The 17,156-nt window shown below is 35.3% G+C and overlaps 1 protein-coding gene across 1 annotated transcript in view; it reads right to left on the bottom strand.

Annotated features, from left to right (window-relative positions):
• Positions 1-17,156, bottom strand: part of LOC150106756 (cell adhesion molecule Dscam1-like) — a 126,623-nt gene that overhangs the window by 103,003 nt on the left and 6,464 nt on the right. Inside the window, exons 2-3 of the mRNA XM_090393475.1 lie at positions 4,868-5,188; positions 4,579-4,740 (exon numbers count right to left, since the gene is read on the bottom strand). Of these exons, the coding sequence (XP_090249601.1) occupies positions 4,579-4,740; positions 4,868-5,188 (483 nt within the window). The remainder of the gene's footprint in view (positions 1-4,578; positions 4,741-4,867; positions 5,189-17,156) is intronic.

Raw genomic sequence — 17,156 nt, 5'->3', positions numbered from 1 at the left:
GGTTAGTAAAATAAATCCCCAGTCATCCAGAGTAACAGAAAGAAAAACGAATAAGAATTATTTCTTGTCAGATGTTATTGCTCTGATTTCCTTCGTAGCCTTTTGCAAGTATAAAAAAAAAAACTATTTCTTCTACAAACAACCAAGCCGGAGCATTAACAAAATCAGCACAAGCCAACCGGAAGTTGTGTAGAATTACTTCCGACGTATACGTTGGGCCAATCTTGGAGGTTAACAAACTTGCTTTCCATTTCGGTGCTTCAGTATTTTTATTAGAGTAGTCATTTGAATGGGAAGGGAATAATTCCAGTGAATAAGTATGAGTACCCGTCGCCATTACTTTAAGATATGCAAGCGGAGGGAGAAATGGAAAAATTATCGCACTCCTTGTAAAAATGCACTTTGCTTTTGTGTGAATAGTGGGACATAATTGTACAGTCGTCGGGTGCATGCTCCGATCTGGTGGAGCGTTTAATGTGTAGAGAAAAACGTTCATTTCTCTTGATGTTATTGCGGAAGGGTCGTCTGCAGCACTTAGCGTCACTTATAAATCTTCGGTTAGTTTTTGATATGGTTTAGAATTGAAGTTTTTCCTTTGATTCCTCGAAATGGAAATAAAGTAGTTATCAGCTTCTCTAAAATAATTTCTTTCTCTAGTTTTTTTTATCTTTCATTTTTTTCTTTCTTTACTGTCTCTCCCTTTTTCATTTATCTTTGAATTTCTGCAATATGACTTTACAATCTACCCGCTTTCATTTATCATTTCGTTCTTTCTTTTTCTATTTTGTGCTTTTTTTCTCTTGTTCCAGTTTAACTTTTTCGATTTGTTCTCTATCTGTGGTGACTACAACAACTTTTAGAATCCATGCTACCTGCAGTTATAGTAATATTATAATGAGAGAGCGAGCCTAAGAATTAAACAAGGACATATCTAATTCTTCTTCCTGTTAATAGCATCCCAAATCTTGAAATAAAGTTGTCAAATATCGTGGTACTGCAGTAAGCAGCGTTTCTTAGTGTTAACAGTGATATCTTAAGTCGGTCACAAGTTAATTTTTTTAATTATTATTTTTAAAATAAACATAAGTAAATATGTTTATTTTAAAATAAACAGAATGGAGACAAGGCAATATATAATACAAAAATTGTCGAAATCGCGTGAAACGACAAAAAATATCGTTTTATACTCAAAGAGTCAAACAAGAGACATAAAAAACGTTAAGCGCAATGAAGTGGTAGAGGAGAACATGATCTTGAATTTGCTATATAAGTTAAAAGTTACAAATCCTTAGGTCAAACTTTTTCCGATATTGTTCGAATAACAAGAAACTATTTGAAATACTATAGTTCTTGACCTGTTGTGCAAAATGTTAATTTCTCAGCAAAAAAAAATTAAATAAACCGGAAAATCCATTATTATGCTAAGAAAGAACCGCAAACTTAAACTCTGTACGTCACAGGATCATCCAGGACAACATTTAGTTACACTTTCTTTCTTTGATAAACGCATTTTTTTATGTAGAAATAATGTCACTCAGCTTACCAACCCATCTTTTTTAAATCGATGAAAATCTAGGATATAGGTTTAAAATACAGATTAATAATATGCTTAGAAATACAACTTGTAATATGTCAATATTTGTAATATATTTTAATATAAATGGCTTTGCAATTTTTCGAAAATTTAAGCAATTATTTTTCGTATTTGTAACAAATTTCAAATATTCCATAACTGTCCTATTGCAAAGGTTACCAAATAATTTGATGTCCTTTGCACTTTTTCTTAATGCTAATACCATTGGATTTGGGTGAGCCTTCGTAGCCCAGGAAAGACTCTGGTCGGAAGGATCTGGGTTCGGTTCCCGTCGATGACATGAGGAACCTTTATCTGGTATTTTTCGACGAAAGTGAGTAAGCCGGTCTCATATGGGGGTAGAAGGTTTTTCACCGTAAACTCGGGTTTTTCGTCCCCTCAGAACAGGCAAATCGGCCCATGATCACACACACACGGATCTACAGTATAAAATGCATACTTCAAATCCCTCACTAGAGCGTTCGACCAGTCCTAAGGGACGATTAAGGAAAATTGGGGGGAATCCCACACAAAAACAACAACGACATTGGATTTGGGTTAACAAAGAATCGCATTGCAATCAAAATTCCACAGTAGCCTAAATAAACTTAATGAAACATTACATCAGTTTTATATTTCAGAATACATTTTAATTTCTTTCATTAATTTCACTGAAGAATTACTGATTCTTCATTAAAATACTATTTTAATTTAAGTGTTAATTAGTGAGCAAAATAACACTTTTCTCCAAAATGTAAAACCTTTTTTTGTATGTAAAAACAATTATATTTCCAATCTGAAAAAAAAAATTCAAATATAATTATGAACAAACCAAAATCAAAACATATATTTTATAAAGCTCGATTTTGTAAATAGTAATGCACATTGAACCCGGTGCACTTTTTTTTCGTCATCATCATTATTATTATTACGAGGAACTTACCGTGGACTCATATTCTAAGCTCACACGCCTGAAATTTCATTAGTGATGTGAAAAAATATATATGTGTATGATCATTTAATTATAAACTAAGTTTGTAAACTGAGCTTATAATATAAATTATATAGTTTGTTAATATATAAACAAACTTCTACTAATGCGTTTTGGTAACTCAATATCTGGTAGCTTTTTTCAGGAATAAATACAAATAAATATAGTAGTAGTATACAGTCAGGTGCAGTAAAAGAGCAGTTAATAATATAAACTGCAGCCCTTTCCGTCACGTGTTGCAAATGCTATTGTTGAAATCATTGAGATATGAATTATCAGATGGGTTAACAATAATCAACACACACAAATTGTGTAAATTTAATTTGTCATTTCTATTTAGAATTTCATGCTAGAATAACTTCAGCAAAATTATTTAAAATAACGGGTTAGAAATAGTTCCCCCACTTATGACATAATAGTTGTCCAATAAAAATTAACACAAATACAAATACGACCGGTTTGCCTATTTCCTGGGATGAAAACCTGAGTGTTCGTTAAACAAATAAACCTTTGCCGTAGTATGAGATAGATTAACTCACCCTTATCTGAACGGAATTTAAAAACCGACTTCTCATCCTACGGGAGGGGGGGGGAGTTCAAACTCAGGTATTTTACCAGGGTGAAATCGTCAATTCGGATTGAGTTTCAAAGGCCCCGCATATTTGAAAGACAAGAGAAATGAACACATAATGTAAAGGTGTCAAGTGAAATTATTCGCTAGCATATAATCAAGGAATCATGATAGGAACTAAGACTTAATCTTTATTAATAATTAATCTATCTATCTACCTATCGGTATCTCAATGGATAAAATCTTATTAGATCATAGAATACTTCATATGATAATCATTCTGCAAATCAGTGAAAGACAACGCAAGAAAGGTTATTGAAAACTTAACGTTTTCAGTAACTGACTATTTAAATTTGCAGTTGGCGGACGATTTTCATTGCCCGGTGTGAAACCAACGCAGCTGTGCTTATTGGATTCCGATGGCTGATGAGTTTTGCAAGACACCATGATTGGTCTCTAGAAGAGGGGCCCAGATTATCTAACACGTTATCCACTAATAGTGGATAACGTGTAATAGTATCCTAGATAACCTTTCTTGTGTTTATAGTTAATCAAATAAATGAATTAAACACATCTCTACATAATAACATTTGTTTGAATGGCTATGCTCTTTTGCCGAGAGTTTCTCAATATAGAACAAAGAGGGCTATAAGAGGACTGCAGGTACTTGGATGATCCTAGTATGCGTTGATTTCTATATGAATTTTGTATCTCCGATTAACAAGTTGCTTCTTATGCCAGTTTATCAGTTTTCTTCTCGCAAAATTCATAAACCTGTCTAAAACCAGAAAATTACAAACTGCGATATACTTGCCTTTCAGGTATGATTAAACAGCCAACTTTCATCTATCTACTAATCCTACATATAAACTGCGGCTTACAAACACACGTGATATTTTATAGATGATAATTAGGGGCAAGAAAGAGTAGAGTAACCGTTGATTGTGGACTATGGTTTGTTAAAATGCCGAGAAAATCAATGTATTCCCTAAAGTTTGCCGCGCTGTGGATAGAAATTATGGACTTTAATAGTTAAATCCAGAGATATTCGGGGAATTAGAAAAGTGACTTCGTGGAATTATTGGGTAGCTAATCGCTCTGCATGAGTGTGGAGTCTCCGTACATATTTCCGCCCATACACTCCGCACATCGCTGCGCACAAATGAGGTGCTTTTGGCAATCTAGTGTGCCGAAACAATTTAAATACGAAACGAAGCGCTAAAATAAATTCTTGAGCTGTGATCGCGGTGCGCCGTAGGGAATTGTCGACAGTCAGTTTTCGCCCGTACAACTCTCCCGTCATCATCTTCTCGAAGTATGAGCTCGTTTTGTTTCTAAATCACGTGACGGGGGGGAGGTTGGGTGAACGGGAAAACCAAGGAAAACGAAAGGGAACAATACAAAAGGAAATAACAGCTATTTACTAACGGCGCAACGACTTACCATTTTCAACATCCGTAGATATGACGGAGACAGAATTTTTAAGCCACGAGGTCACCGTGACGTAGTCCTTGACGAAACTAGGAATCTGGCACCTCATCACCACGGTGTTTCCTCGAATGACGAATTCGTCGTACACTTTGACCTCGTAATACTGACGGACAACTGCAAAAAAAAAAAATTATTTAAGTGAAACTAGATTCAAAATGTTATATAAAGTTATATTTAATGTCGGTGATTACAAGGAAAGAATAAAAGCGGGCGATTTAAAACAACGATGTCATTTTCTTACCAGCACGAACTCGGACAGGACCACTCACTATTGTTCCTAAGGAATTTTTGGCCATACAACGATAGGTAGCGCTGTGAACATCTTGGCGGTAATTATCTGCTGGAAATGGTGGGAAATATAAAGTTCCATTAGGAAGAATATGTCGCAATCCCAACACTCGTGTGAGGTCTTTCCCATCTCCTAGTTGCCATTCAATGATTGGTGCCGGATTTCCATGAGCTGAACACATCACTATAGCTCCTGAGTTATTGGAGAATTCTACATGATTTCGAGGTTCGTAGATGAAAACTGGACCTACTTTATCTCCTAGCTGAGAAAAACCTATAACACAAAGAAACTTCTGTTTGAATTGTCAAAATAATGATTCAAAGAATGTCATACATTACTATATACTTGATTTGCTCGATGAAAACAGATGTGACGTTATGCTTCAATGTTACCATGACAACGTATTTCTGGTTTGGATATACTACATGGCAAAGTACATCGTGCATTGCCGTTAGCCCTAGTTTTGGAGACTAATTATGACACTCTTTGTTCCTTTCTATCAAGAAAAATAAATACTTTGTTGTTTATTTTACTCAAGACATAATTGATGAGTTTTAGATCTTCAGGCATTATTCGTTAAAATCCCTCTATTTCTTACAACACTTTCCATGCCTTTTCAGAATATAATTCTTAACATAATACCCTACCTAAGTCACTTTTTTCTTTCTTTCTCTGTCAATCTTCTTTTATTCTTAAGAAATAACATCCTGCTGATCTAGTCATTTAGTCTGTATCATCGAATTTTCACCTCGAGATAAATCTCTTGATCTATTTTCCCCTGGATGGTAAGCAAAGAGACAGGCCTGGCCACGAGCCAATTTTAGGGCGTAACTTATTCTTTTCCCAAATGCAGACTCTACTTTTTGTTTTATTTATTGCCAAATGTATCATTTAAATATTGATATTATTCGATTCATTAAAAATATATACACCTTCATAAAAGAATATTAATTTATGAATTTGTGATTAAAAATAACTTTGTGTTCATTCTTTGTTTACAATTAATTGATAATTTTCGTTCTTTAGAATAAGAGCTTTCAAAAAGGAAAGGCAGCGACTACAAAAGGGTACAAATAAACATAATCAAAACGTGATATCTAGAAATTCGTTATGGAAACGGCACATTAAAAGCTTTACATTATTCGTCCAATCGTAACAGTAACAATGAAAATCAAATTGAATATTCTGTACTTAAATTCTCATTAGTGTCAATTGTTGATTCCTTACTGTCGCCATTCTTGTTCCGCATAATTTAATGAAAATCTTTTATTCACTTTTATATTTTAATTCAATTTAAGTTTTACATCCCGTAATATTTCATTCAATTTAATGCGAAACTTGCACAAAGCATTTCCATTCAACATTGTTTTTATATATTTATTTACCCTTTTCCATAATCAAAATTTCCTTATAAGGACTGGCTTAAAGGGGCGAAGCAAGAATGCTTTTCATCTTCCCCGTTATCTGCAGAGGACAGTGTAGGGATAAGGTGTTATTGAGCAATTAAAGCTCTGATCATGGCAGGAGGGTAACAGCAATAGCCGAGCCTCAGTTAGAACTTCATTGGCTACAGCATTGCCATCCATTACCCTCCAAGGATATTCGGTTTCTTCTTCCCAATCAAAATTTCATCCTTATAGTCCTTATAAGAACTGGCTTAAAGGGGCGAAGCAAGAATGCTTTTCATTTTCCCCGTTATCTGTAGAGGACAGTGTAGGGATAAGGTGTTATTGAGCAATTAAAGCTCTGATCATGGCAGGAGGGTAACAGCAATAGCCGAGCCTCAGTTAGAACTTCATTAGCTACAGCATTGCCATCCATTACCCTCCAAGGGTATTGGATTGAATGAATCAATCACCGCATCTCACGGTCGATTGATTCTTGTCTGGCACCCACCTTCACTCAAAATTTCATTCTGCTATACAGCCTATTTAGGAAAAAGTATTAAAAGTTTTTATCGGTGTAAGAAACAAATTTTATAATAAAAATATAATCCATAAAATTAGATATTAATTTATTTTCAGTTTAAATATTTTTAATTTTTCAAAAGTTTTATTAAGATTACTTCCGAATTTTCGGTAAGCTGATAATTTGATAACGAAAATATCGGCTTAATTGCCGCTTTTCTTATATATTGTGAAACAGTGAAGAAGAGCAGGCATCGAAAGGTGTTTTTTTATTCTATACAGTAAAAAAACAATACTTTCTACTGAGATAAAGTGCAGGTGCCTTTGGATAAAATATTGAGTTTGATCAAAGTTTTGTTTCGAGTGCCTACTAAGATATCAATCAAATTTTAGCTGCGTAAATTGTTCCATAACGTGGGTGTTTCGCAGATTAAATCTTAAGAAAAAGCGATTTTGTTTATAAAAAAAAAATATTTTAATATTACTTGCTTGAATTTTACCTAGATTTAATAAATAAAAATGAATATTTATTTTGTCTTGCGATAATCTTCCAACACTTAAAATTTATTTAGATATTTTAATATATAAGATAGGACATATAACTGTCCCGAATTGATTGATGAGACATTGAATCGACCGTGAGATGCGGTGATTGATTTTATATGAGATGCCCAAATAGGATAACGGATGGCAGTGCTGAACCAATGAAGTTTAACTGAGGTTCGGCTGTTGCTGTTATCCTGGGTTAATGAGTTCGCTCTCTTAGGTTTTGCCCTAAGGGAGCAATTGAGTTACCGGGGAAAGTGTTCTCCGGCACGACCCGCTGAGGGGTACTTGCCGGTGAATTATTTTCTTCGGAATGAGTGGTTCTGCTCGGTACTCGAATTTCACTGAGTAGAACCAACGCTGAGATTTGGACGGTCTTTCGCCCACGAATGAGTGGCCTAGAGATCGTCCGATATTTTTGAGATATCACCTTTACTTACACATACGGTGATTGATTTTATATGAGATGCCCATATAGGGTAACGGATGGCAATGCTGAACCAATGAAGTTTAACTGAGGTTCGGCTGTTGCTGTTATCCTGGGTTAATGAGTTCGCTCTCTTAGGTTTAGTCCTAAGGAAGCACTTTGAGTCTCCGGGGAGAGTGTTCTCCGGCACGGCCCGCTGAGGGGTACTTGCCGGTGAATTATTTTCCTCGGAATATGAGCGGTTCTGCTCGGTACTCGAGTTTCACTGAGCAGAACCAACGCTGAGATTTGGACGGTCTTTCGCCCACGAATGAGTGGCCTAGAGATCGTCCGATATTTTTGAGATATCACCTTTACTTACACATACGGTGATTGATTTTATATGAGATGCCCATATAGGGTAACGGATGGCAATGCTGAACCAATGAAGTTTAACTGAGGTTCGGCTGTTGCTGTTATCCTGGGTAAATGAGTTCGCTCTCTTAGGTTTTGCCCTAAGGGAGCACTTTGAGTCTCCGGGGAAAGTGTTCTCCGGCACGGCCCGCTGAGGGGTCCATGCCGGTGAATTATTTTCCTCGGAATATGAGCGGTTCTGCTCAGTGGTCGGGGAGCCCGTCACTGAGTGGAACCAACGCTGATTAGGTCGGTCTTTCGCCCACTATGGAGTGGCCTAGAGATCGTCCATATTTTTGAGATTTCACCTTTACTTATATAGTCGGTGATTGATTTTATATGAGATGCCCATATAGGGTAACGGATGGCAATGCTGAATCAATGAAGTTTAACTGAGGTTCGGCTGTTGCTGTTATCCTGGGTTAATGAGTTCGCTCTCTTAGGTTTTGCCCTAAGGGAGCACTTTGAGTCTCCGGGGAAAGTGTTCTCCGGCACGGCCCGCTGAGGGGTACTTGTCAGTGAATTATTTTCCTCGGAATTTGAGCGGTTCTGCTCAGTGGTCGGGGAGCCCGTCACTGAGTGGAACCAACGCTGAGATTAGGACGGTCTTTCGCCCACTATGGAGTGGCCTAGAGATCGTCCGTATTTTTGAGATTTCACCTTTACTTACATAGTCGGTGATTGATTTTATATGAGATGCCCATATAGGGTAACGGATGGCAATGCTGAACCAATGAAGTTTAACTGAGGTTCGGCTGTTACTGTTATCCTGGGTTAATGAGTTCGCTTTCTTAGGTTTTGCCCTAAGGGAGCACTTTGAGTCTCCGGGGAGAATGTTCTCCGGCACGGCCCGCTGAGGGGTACTTGCCGGTGAATTATTTTCCTCGGAATATGAGCGGTTCTGCTCAGTGGTCGGGGAGCCCGTCACTGAGTGGAATCAACGCTGAGATTAGGACGGTCTTTCGCCCACTATAGAGTGGCCTAGAGATCGTCCGTATTTTTGAGATTTCACCTTTACTTACATAGTCGGTGATTAATAATACCCTTGGAGAGTAATAAATGGCAATGCTGTAGCCAATGAAGTTCTAACTGAGGTTATGTAGATCTGTAGTGTCTATCTGCAGTTATCCGATGTATTCATTCAAATTAGTTTTTCATGGCAATTTTTAAGATTTCTCAAAGTAGGGAATAACAGATTTGTATTAAATTTTGTTTTTAAGTTGACAAAACGAGCACTGGAGCATTTATTTGTGTAAATGACATGTAGGAAATTCTACAGTACGTACACAAGGCTTGAGTTAGTTCTGTTTACTTGAAGAATGGAGAAATTCAGCTGAAACTGTTAATTGCTGTGGACAACTATTAGTATTGAGATTCATATTATATTATAATGTTATATTTAAAAATGTTCTTTGGTTGTTAAAATTTATTATATGATACTGTTGTAGTTTATAAATGCAATTAAAGTTTAATGTGTTTGTGTGTTGTAGTCATTCATTCATTTACTCTAATGGTAATTGGATGAGAAACAAGGAAAAAAATGAGAAAGATCATTTGGGCATTAAAATTATGATTTACGAATTCAAAACAGTGGCTTAATTACGATTTCTCTTCTCCACCCCACCTCCCAAAGAAAATAAATTTTCTGTGGAGCGTTAATTAGGTCCACTAAGGCTTAGGCTATCGTGCTATGCAGGTCCGTGTTAGGGCAGCCATGTCACTAGTATGTCAATCGCGCGTTCGTTATTACAATTTCGGAGCATGCCTCTGCAGATTTAGGCAACTTCTACTCATAGTTATGTAGATCTGTAGTGTCTATCTGCAGTTATCCGATGTATTCATTCAAATTAGTTTTTCATGGCAATTTTTAAGATTTCTCAAAGTAGGGAATAACAGATTTGTATTAAATTTTGTTTTTAAGTTGACAAAACGAGCACTGGAGCATTTATTTGTGTAAATGACATGTAGGAAATTCTACATTACGTACACAAGGCTTGAGTTAGTTCTGTTTACTTGAAGAATGGAGAAATTCAGCTGAGACTGTTAATTGCTGTGGACAACTATTAGTATTGAGAAAGAACAAAACTGTGGGGAAAAAGTAATCATTTAGCAATCAATTTAATCAATTCCGTTGGCTTGTTCGAATCAAGTTTCACCAAAGATCGGACATAAATCGCGATTCGGCAATCAAGTATAACCATCTTCACGTTCACCGTATTTTACTTCATAATATGACATTTTCTTTTGTTTTTGATGATATTGAGGCTCTTTGATTTAGACACTTTCGGATATATCCAGAATTTCGATGAATGTTTTCAAGAGTGACAGAAACGATGTATAAATACTTACCCTTGAAGAGAATTCAGTTGATTGGATATTGTTCTTGATGGGCGAGGAGGAGGAGGATTGATGTTGTCCTGAAATAGTTCTTTGATCTGTCTTTAGATTATTTTAAGTATCTTTCTATCTCATGTTTCTATTTACAGCCCATAATCCAGATTCTTAAATTTAAAGTCCATAATCCAGATTCTACGGTTCACATTTCTGATAGCTTAGCTTCAAATACAAATCCCAACTAGGTTCAGCAGCGTAGATTACGAGTATGTTGGCAACGAACAAACCCTAGTTTGGAAAAAGAGACTTACTTTGAAGGAGAACAAACTCCTAATCTTGTAAGTCTCTTACAAAGTCTCGTTAATCAGATTATTATTTGAACTACTCCATGTATTTATAAAGTGGTGAATTAAAAATCCTCTTAATATTCATTATAGGATAAACGTTACCTATAAATAAACATTTGATAATTAACAAAATAATATTTTAAAACTTTATATATTTTATTCTCCTTATGTTGATTTCATACTTTTTTTACTTTGTTTTTGTGTTTCCCAACCACGAAAGGCTATTAAGTAAACCTATAGTACATTTGCTATAGGTGGGCTAAGAATTTTTTTCCCATTTTTATCAATTTTATATATTTTTGTAAGATTTCAAAATTAATGTCAAAATTCAATTTTTACATTTCATCTCCCACCTAAAGACAATCTCCAACATCCATGTCCGTAGCGAGATTCAAACTAGCAACTTGTTGGTTGGAGAGCAATTACGCTTTTCTTTCATTTTACCTGCTCTGTCATCCTTTCCCTTTTCTTAATTAATTATTAAGGATTGATTTGCACGTCAATCGATCGGTCGATTTATGAAATGAAATTTTTCGAGGCATTTTAAATTTATATATATATATATATATATATATATAAGTAGTTTATTTTTTCTTTATTGGTTTTAAAATATCTATTTCTTTTTTAAGTTTCTAATTAGATTATGTCTGCATTAGATATACTGTGTATATTTTCATTCCGGTTCCAGTATTTCTCCCGTATCATTAAACTTCCCCAAATATTTTATTTGTTTTTACCCTTTCCATTTATTACTTTCTCTGATAATATCTTTTATTTCAGTTTCATTTGAACTTCACCCAAACATTGCGCATGGATTTTAAACAGAAATTACTGTATAATATTAGGGTAATATTGAGTACAGTAAGAAGTTTAAGTCTAGTTAGAAATAAATCTAAATAATTTGTAAGATATACTATAGTAAGAAATATTTTTCTATTCTCATGTTAAATATGTGTAACCTATATTTTTATAGAAAAAAAATGAATAGTACAATAATTCTATTTAATATTAGAAGATGAATTTAATAATAATTAATGCCAAATAATTAAAAATGTTATTGTGTTAAGGTTCACAGTTTTTACGAGAAAAATATAGAAGCAAACAATAAAGGTTTTGAATACACAGAATGCAACGACCAAAGTGTTGTCTGTTTTTAATTTATCATTTTAATCAGGATTGTATTCGACAATTTCAATTGTGCTGTGAAAACAGCAAGCTTTAAAGCCGGTGAGTATCGTAAATTTATTAGTACATGCTTCAGAAGAAAAGCACATGGAAATCAGGAAGGGGGGGGGGGGGGGTAGGAAAGGACAGGAATTAATATTCATTTTGCCACTCATGTTGTTCTCTCTGTTCCCAGAGTTCAATTAAACTCTACTGCGTGTGCTATCCAAGGGAAACTTTAAACTAGTTTTGGCAATTCTACAGTCCTCAACCCCCCCCCCTTCATTCGCAACTCTTCCCCCCACCTTAAAACCTTTCTCGTTTGTCGATCGATTCCGTCTGCAAGTCAACTCAAGGACTTTAAAACAAACAGCCAAGTGTTTCTGAAATGACTGCTACTCTTTTATTCGTTCGCCTTTCTCGATACCGAGGCATAGGTGCGTGTAGCGTCTCTTTACACTTCACCAAACACCTTCCGTAGGTTACGGCTGCTCACAAGCCTCCTTTTTTGTGCGCACTAAGCCATCATGAGTGGAGTCCACTGTGAATGACACTACGAATAGATAGATCCGAGTGAAGAAAAAAAAATCCGAACTGTACGATTGAGAGAAAGTAAATTAGCCTGTAAGAGAAACTATAAATGTGCATACATAGGCAGGAATTGTTAACGGTTGGGGAATAATACGTAAAGCCTCGGGGAGAAATATTCCTCCTTACACGTCTGAGAGTTAGGGAGCTTTTAGGAATTTGAAGGGAAAAAAATGCAAAAAAAAAAAAAAAACACACAAATAAACTACAGTAGGGATTTGAATGGGTTTCTTTAAAATACAAAATCAAAAATCTTTTCTTCAGTATGTTATTTTCACGTTTTGCTCTAATCCGAATTTGTTCTGGAAGATTTAAATCTGTCAGAAGAAAAAGCTCCTGTTTCAGCTTAGATGGAACTGCTTGGTGTACACTTTAAATATATGACATTTCTTCCTTCTTTTTGTACAACACAATGTGGTTTCCATTTTGTGCACTGGAATTATAAATTTGAAATTTATACGCATGCATTTATCAAAAGGAGAGAACGCTATGGACTCATGAATTTGTTGTTTTTTTTAAACTGACATTTTATTTAACATTCTTAATGAATGAAAACTAAACTCAGACTTTATTTCTAAAACTACAGTTTTGGTGTTTTCATTCTCAATAAACTGACGGAGAAAAAAAATGGTTCATTCCCTCCCAAAAAATCGAATTTTTTATCACCCAAAGCAAGCAGATCAGCAGCAAAACACATGTACTAGTCGTAGCTGCTTTGGCCGAAATTTTAACCAACTAATCGACACATTGCCGAAGTTCTGCATCTCCCTGTGTCGTTTCGTTATGTCATTCCCAATTTAACTTAACTGTAGTAGCTACGAGCAAATTCGTCTACCGCTGGAGATCAACTGAAAGGTAAACACATCAGCAGATGTGTTTACTCGAACAGTTGTAAACCTATAGTACTTTCGAACTTGGACGGGAATCTATATTTGTTTAAATGAAACAGTATTCTACACTTCGTTATATATCTATTTATAACTACCGTATAGTGTGTGTGTGTGTGTGTGTGTGTGTGGTACTTATGATAATCAAATTGAAATATACATAATTTATTTCTCATGGTTTTTAATGACAATTATATCTAAATAAATTAACCAGGTCTGATCAATAAAACTTAAATTAATCAAAATATAACTAATTACAGTATAATTGTGCATATATAGTTAATTAACACTAGTTCAAGAATATTCTACGTCCTGTGGAGTGAAGAGCGGATATGCTAACCACACTTGGTCACCCATGCCGGCATCGTATCACAATAGTCTTTCAACAGACAGCATTATTATTACCCCAGCTTTTTATTATGTACTTTTTATGTGATTTCCACCCATGAAAAGTTGTGAACCTATAGTACATTTGTACTGTGAATGGACTAATGGATTTTTAATTATTTTTAAATTTATTTTTTACATAATTTCGAACCGTCGCTCTAGAGACCAAATGCACTTTTTCAAGCCATTTCAGCTCTCCAAAAATCAGGGTGGTGCCGATTAAAAAGCATATACTCGTTACAGTTTTTTAATAACAAAAAAATTTAACCATCCATGTTGCAATGAAATTCGAAGCTATAGTATTTTTTTAATCCACTTCTCGAATGAGGTCTGAAAACCAAATATGACGAAGCATAAAGCAAGGCGTGGCGTTTTCGCCTTTAGTGAAAGAGCTGCCAAAAGTATCAAAATTCCTCCCGTTTGACATAACATAATTCTTAAGAAAATTCAATATTTATTCCCAATCAATTTAATGGACTCCTGAAAGGAGATTACAGGAAATATGAACTCATCTTCGTCTTATAGATCTTTAATGAATATGAATATAATAGCAATGGATATTAAATTAGTTTTACTTTTATTTAAATTATCTTAAAAATGAATACAAATTAAATATATATTTGGACCGATAACAAGTGAGTCTTTTTGGGATCAGTTTATTTAAATTATGAGATTAAGAGAGAATAGTCATTTAAGAAATAATCGGAGAAGTGAATTAGAGAGAAAAAGGGCTACGCAAGGGACCTAAGCTTTCAATTACGTCTTGCATATATTTCGTCTATACCGACTGAACTGCGGTTCAGTCGGTATAGACGAAACCTTTTGGTTGGAAATACTAGGTATGAATTTCGTCTATAAGCCAAAGAAAACCTATATTAGTTCTTTTCAATTGAAGGTGAGTTAGCCGGTCTCATGGGGGGGGGGGTGAAGAGATCACCTGCCGGAAATTCGGGTTTTTGCATCCCACAAAGCAGGATAGCCGGCCACATAAACATATATTATAGCCGTAGCAGACGATACAAATAGGATTAACTGTCTTAACATAAATAGTATCAGGTTCTATAAAAAATTCTATGCTATTTGGCCGTGGCAGGCAATTGAGTTTGCCCATTCTCAGTAATATATCAGGATATGAAAAAAAAAAAAAAAAAGATTTATTCGGGTCTGAAAAAATATATAAACAGAACCTGTGAGATGACAGATATACACTATTTTTGTAGTGGCAAAAGTGCATTCAGTATTTATGAAAAAAAGCTGTTTTTACATACTTTAAATTATGAATATTTTAGCCTGACGTATTTCTAAAGCTAAAATATCAGTACTAAACTATTTAATTGAATATGATTATCCGATGAACGATGATCGATTTAATTTTTCTTTCAATTCATATTATCATTGGTAACTACCCATTTCATCTTTCATCTCCATTTCATTATTCTTTCTTTCTGAGATAAGAATGAAATTTTAAATAAGCACACTGAAGTTCACAGTAACGAGAGGATAGTTATGGTAGAGAGAGAGAAAGAGAGAAAAGACTGAAGATAACTGGAATAAAGCGTCGAAGATGATACATGATTTTGGCATCGGAGAATGGCATTGTTATTAATTGAAAAATCAATTCTTCTCGGAATTCGCTTTTTTTTTTACCAGCTGGTCATGGGTGGGGTCATTATTTAGGCGGCTCTGGTGTATTTCATTAAAAGGAAACCCACTTAATGGGTGACTGTTACTGCGTTTCTTTCGTCCTTTTGCTGTTCTCGCTTCACTGATAACTCCATAATGATCCGTTCCTCAAATGGCAGAGATCGTCAATGGAAAAACGAGGTCGCCGCGTTAACAGCAGGGAGAGTCCGTCCACTGAGGACGCCAAGGATCAGTGTTATAAGCGAATTTTATGAAGCCGAAAGTCGACTTCTTTTTTTCTTTTTTATTGTTTTAGTTGCCCCATGTTTGCAGTGGACTTTCGACCCTCTCATTTCTCGAGTTCTTTACTTATATCACCTCGACATCTTAAGTGGTTTGTAGTGTTAGTTCTTAGAGTGGACTAAACCAACCTCTTTAAGTAATAAACTAAGTAATACCTTCTACTAGAAGGTAATAGTGAACAATTACAAGGAAGTATATGTAACTATCATTACACGGAGAAGTTTGTGAGTCGAAATTACAAATAATTTTATTAATTACAAAAATTTTGACACAAATGATAACAAATTGATGAGTAGTTTGAGTCATCAATTGTAGTTTTTGAGTAGTTTTCCCATAGCCTTCGATCTTTAGGATTTCGTAGTTCTATAAAAACTACTTTTCTGATAAAATCGCATGCATATTTTATTTGTATTTACTCTGTTTTTTCTTCACTATATAGGTATCCGGAGCCTCTGTAGCTCAGTCGGTTTCGACGAAGACTCTGGTTGGTAAGATTTGGTTGGCATCACGTCTATGATGCAAGGAACCTTTCTCAGAATTTGTTAGCCGATCTGATACAGAGGTGGAGAATATTTCCTCCTGGAAACGCGAGTTTATCACTCTTAAATCCGTCCTGGTGAACACGCATCTACAGACATAACATACTCGTCCATATGGGATGTAGCATAGGAAATGCATATGGAAGCATTAAAATGTGACCCCTATCATGATTCTACCACTCCTAAAGGATGAAATAAGTATCCACTTGTTCTTATAATTGCATATGTACAATGCTCTCAGTAATCAGGGAGCTATGGAATTACAACTGGAACACATATTAATTCTGATGTTTTTGCTTTTAAATTAATTATCTTTCTTCTTTAATTCGTAATTTGTTTTTTTTTTCAATTTTTTATGGCTTCTTCCTTTTTCCCTCATTTACCTTGCAGTGTCAAGGGTTTATTACGGTTTATTACGTGACACCTCCAAGGTGGTCCAAGGACTCATCGAGGGAGGGCATCTACTCTACAACTCAACCACTCAATCCAACATCTACCATCATCATATACACCAACGTCATCTACCGCCGACCACCACCACTAGTATTTTTTATTTCACCGACAATCATAAACATGTCCATGGCGGGATTCGAGCGTGGGGCCTTTTGACCGGAGAGCGGATACGCTAACCACTCGGTCAACCAGGCCCGCATTATATTTACTATTAATTTCCCATTTTACAATCTTTTGTTTCTTTTTTTATGCTCTATCTCTCTCTCTCTTTCTCTCTCTCTCTGTGTATTTTTAATCAAATTTTGCTTTGTGTTGTTCTCTCTCTCTCTCTCTCAGATATTCT

This window comes from Typopeltis vanoorti, chromosome 5, assembly GCF_054136105.1.
Source record: "Typopeltis vanoorti isolate ZY-2024b chromosome 5, IOZ_Tvanoo_1.0, whole genome shotgun sequence".
Classification (NCBI taxonomy): domain Eukaryota; kingdom Metazoa; phylum Arthropoda; class Arachnida; order Uropygi; family Thelyphonidae; genus Typopeltis; species Typopeltis vanoorti.
Note: the sequence above shows the minus strand (reverse complement) of the source record. Positions and strands in the feature narration are given on the sequence as shown.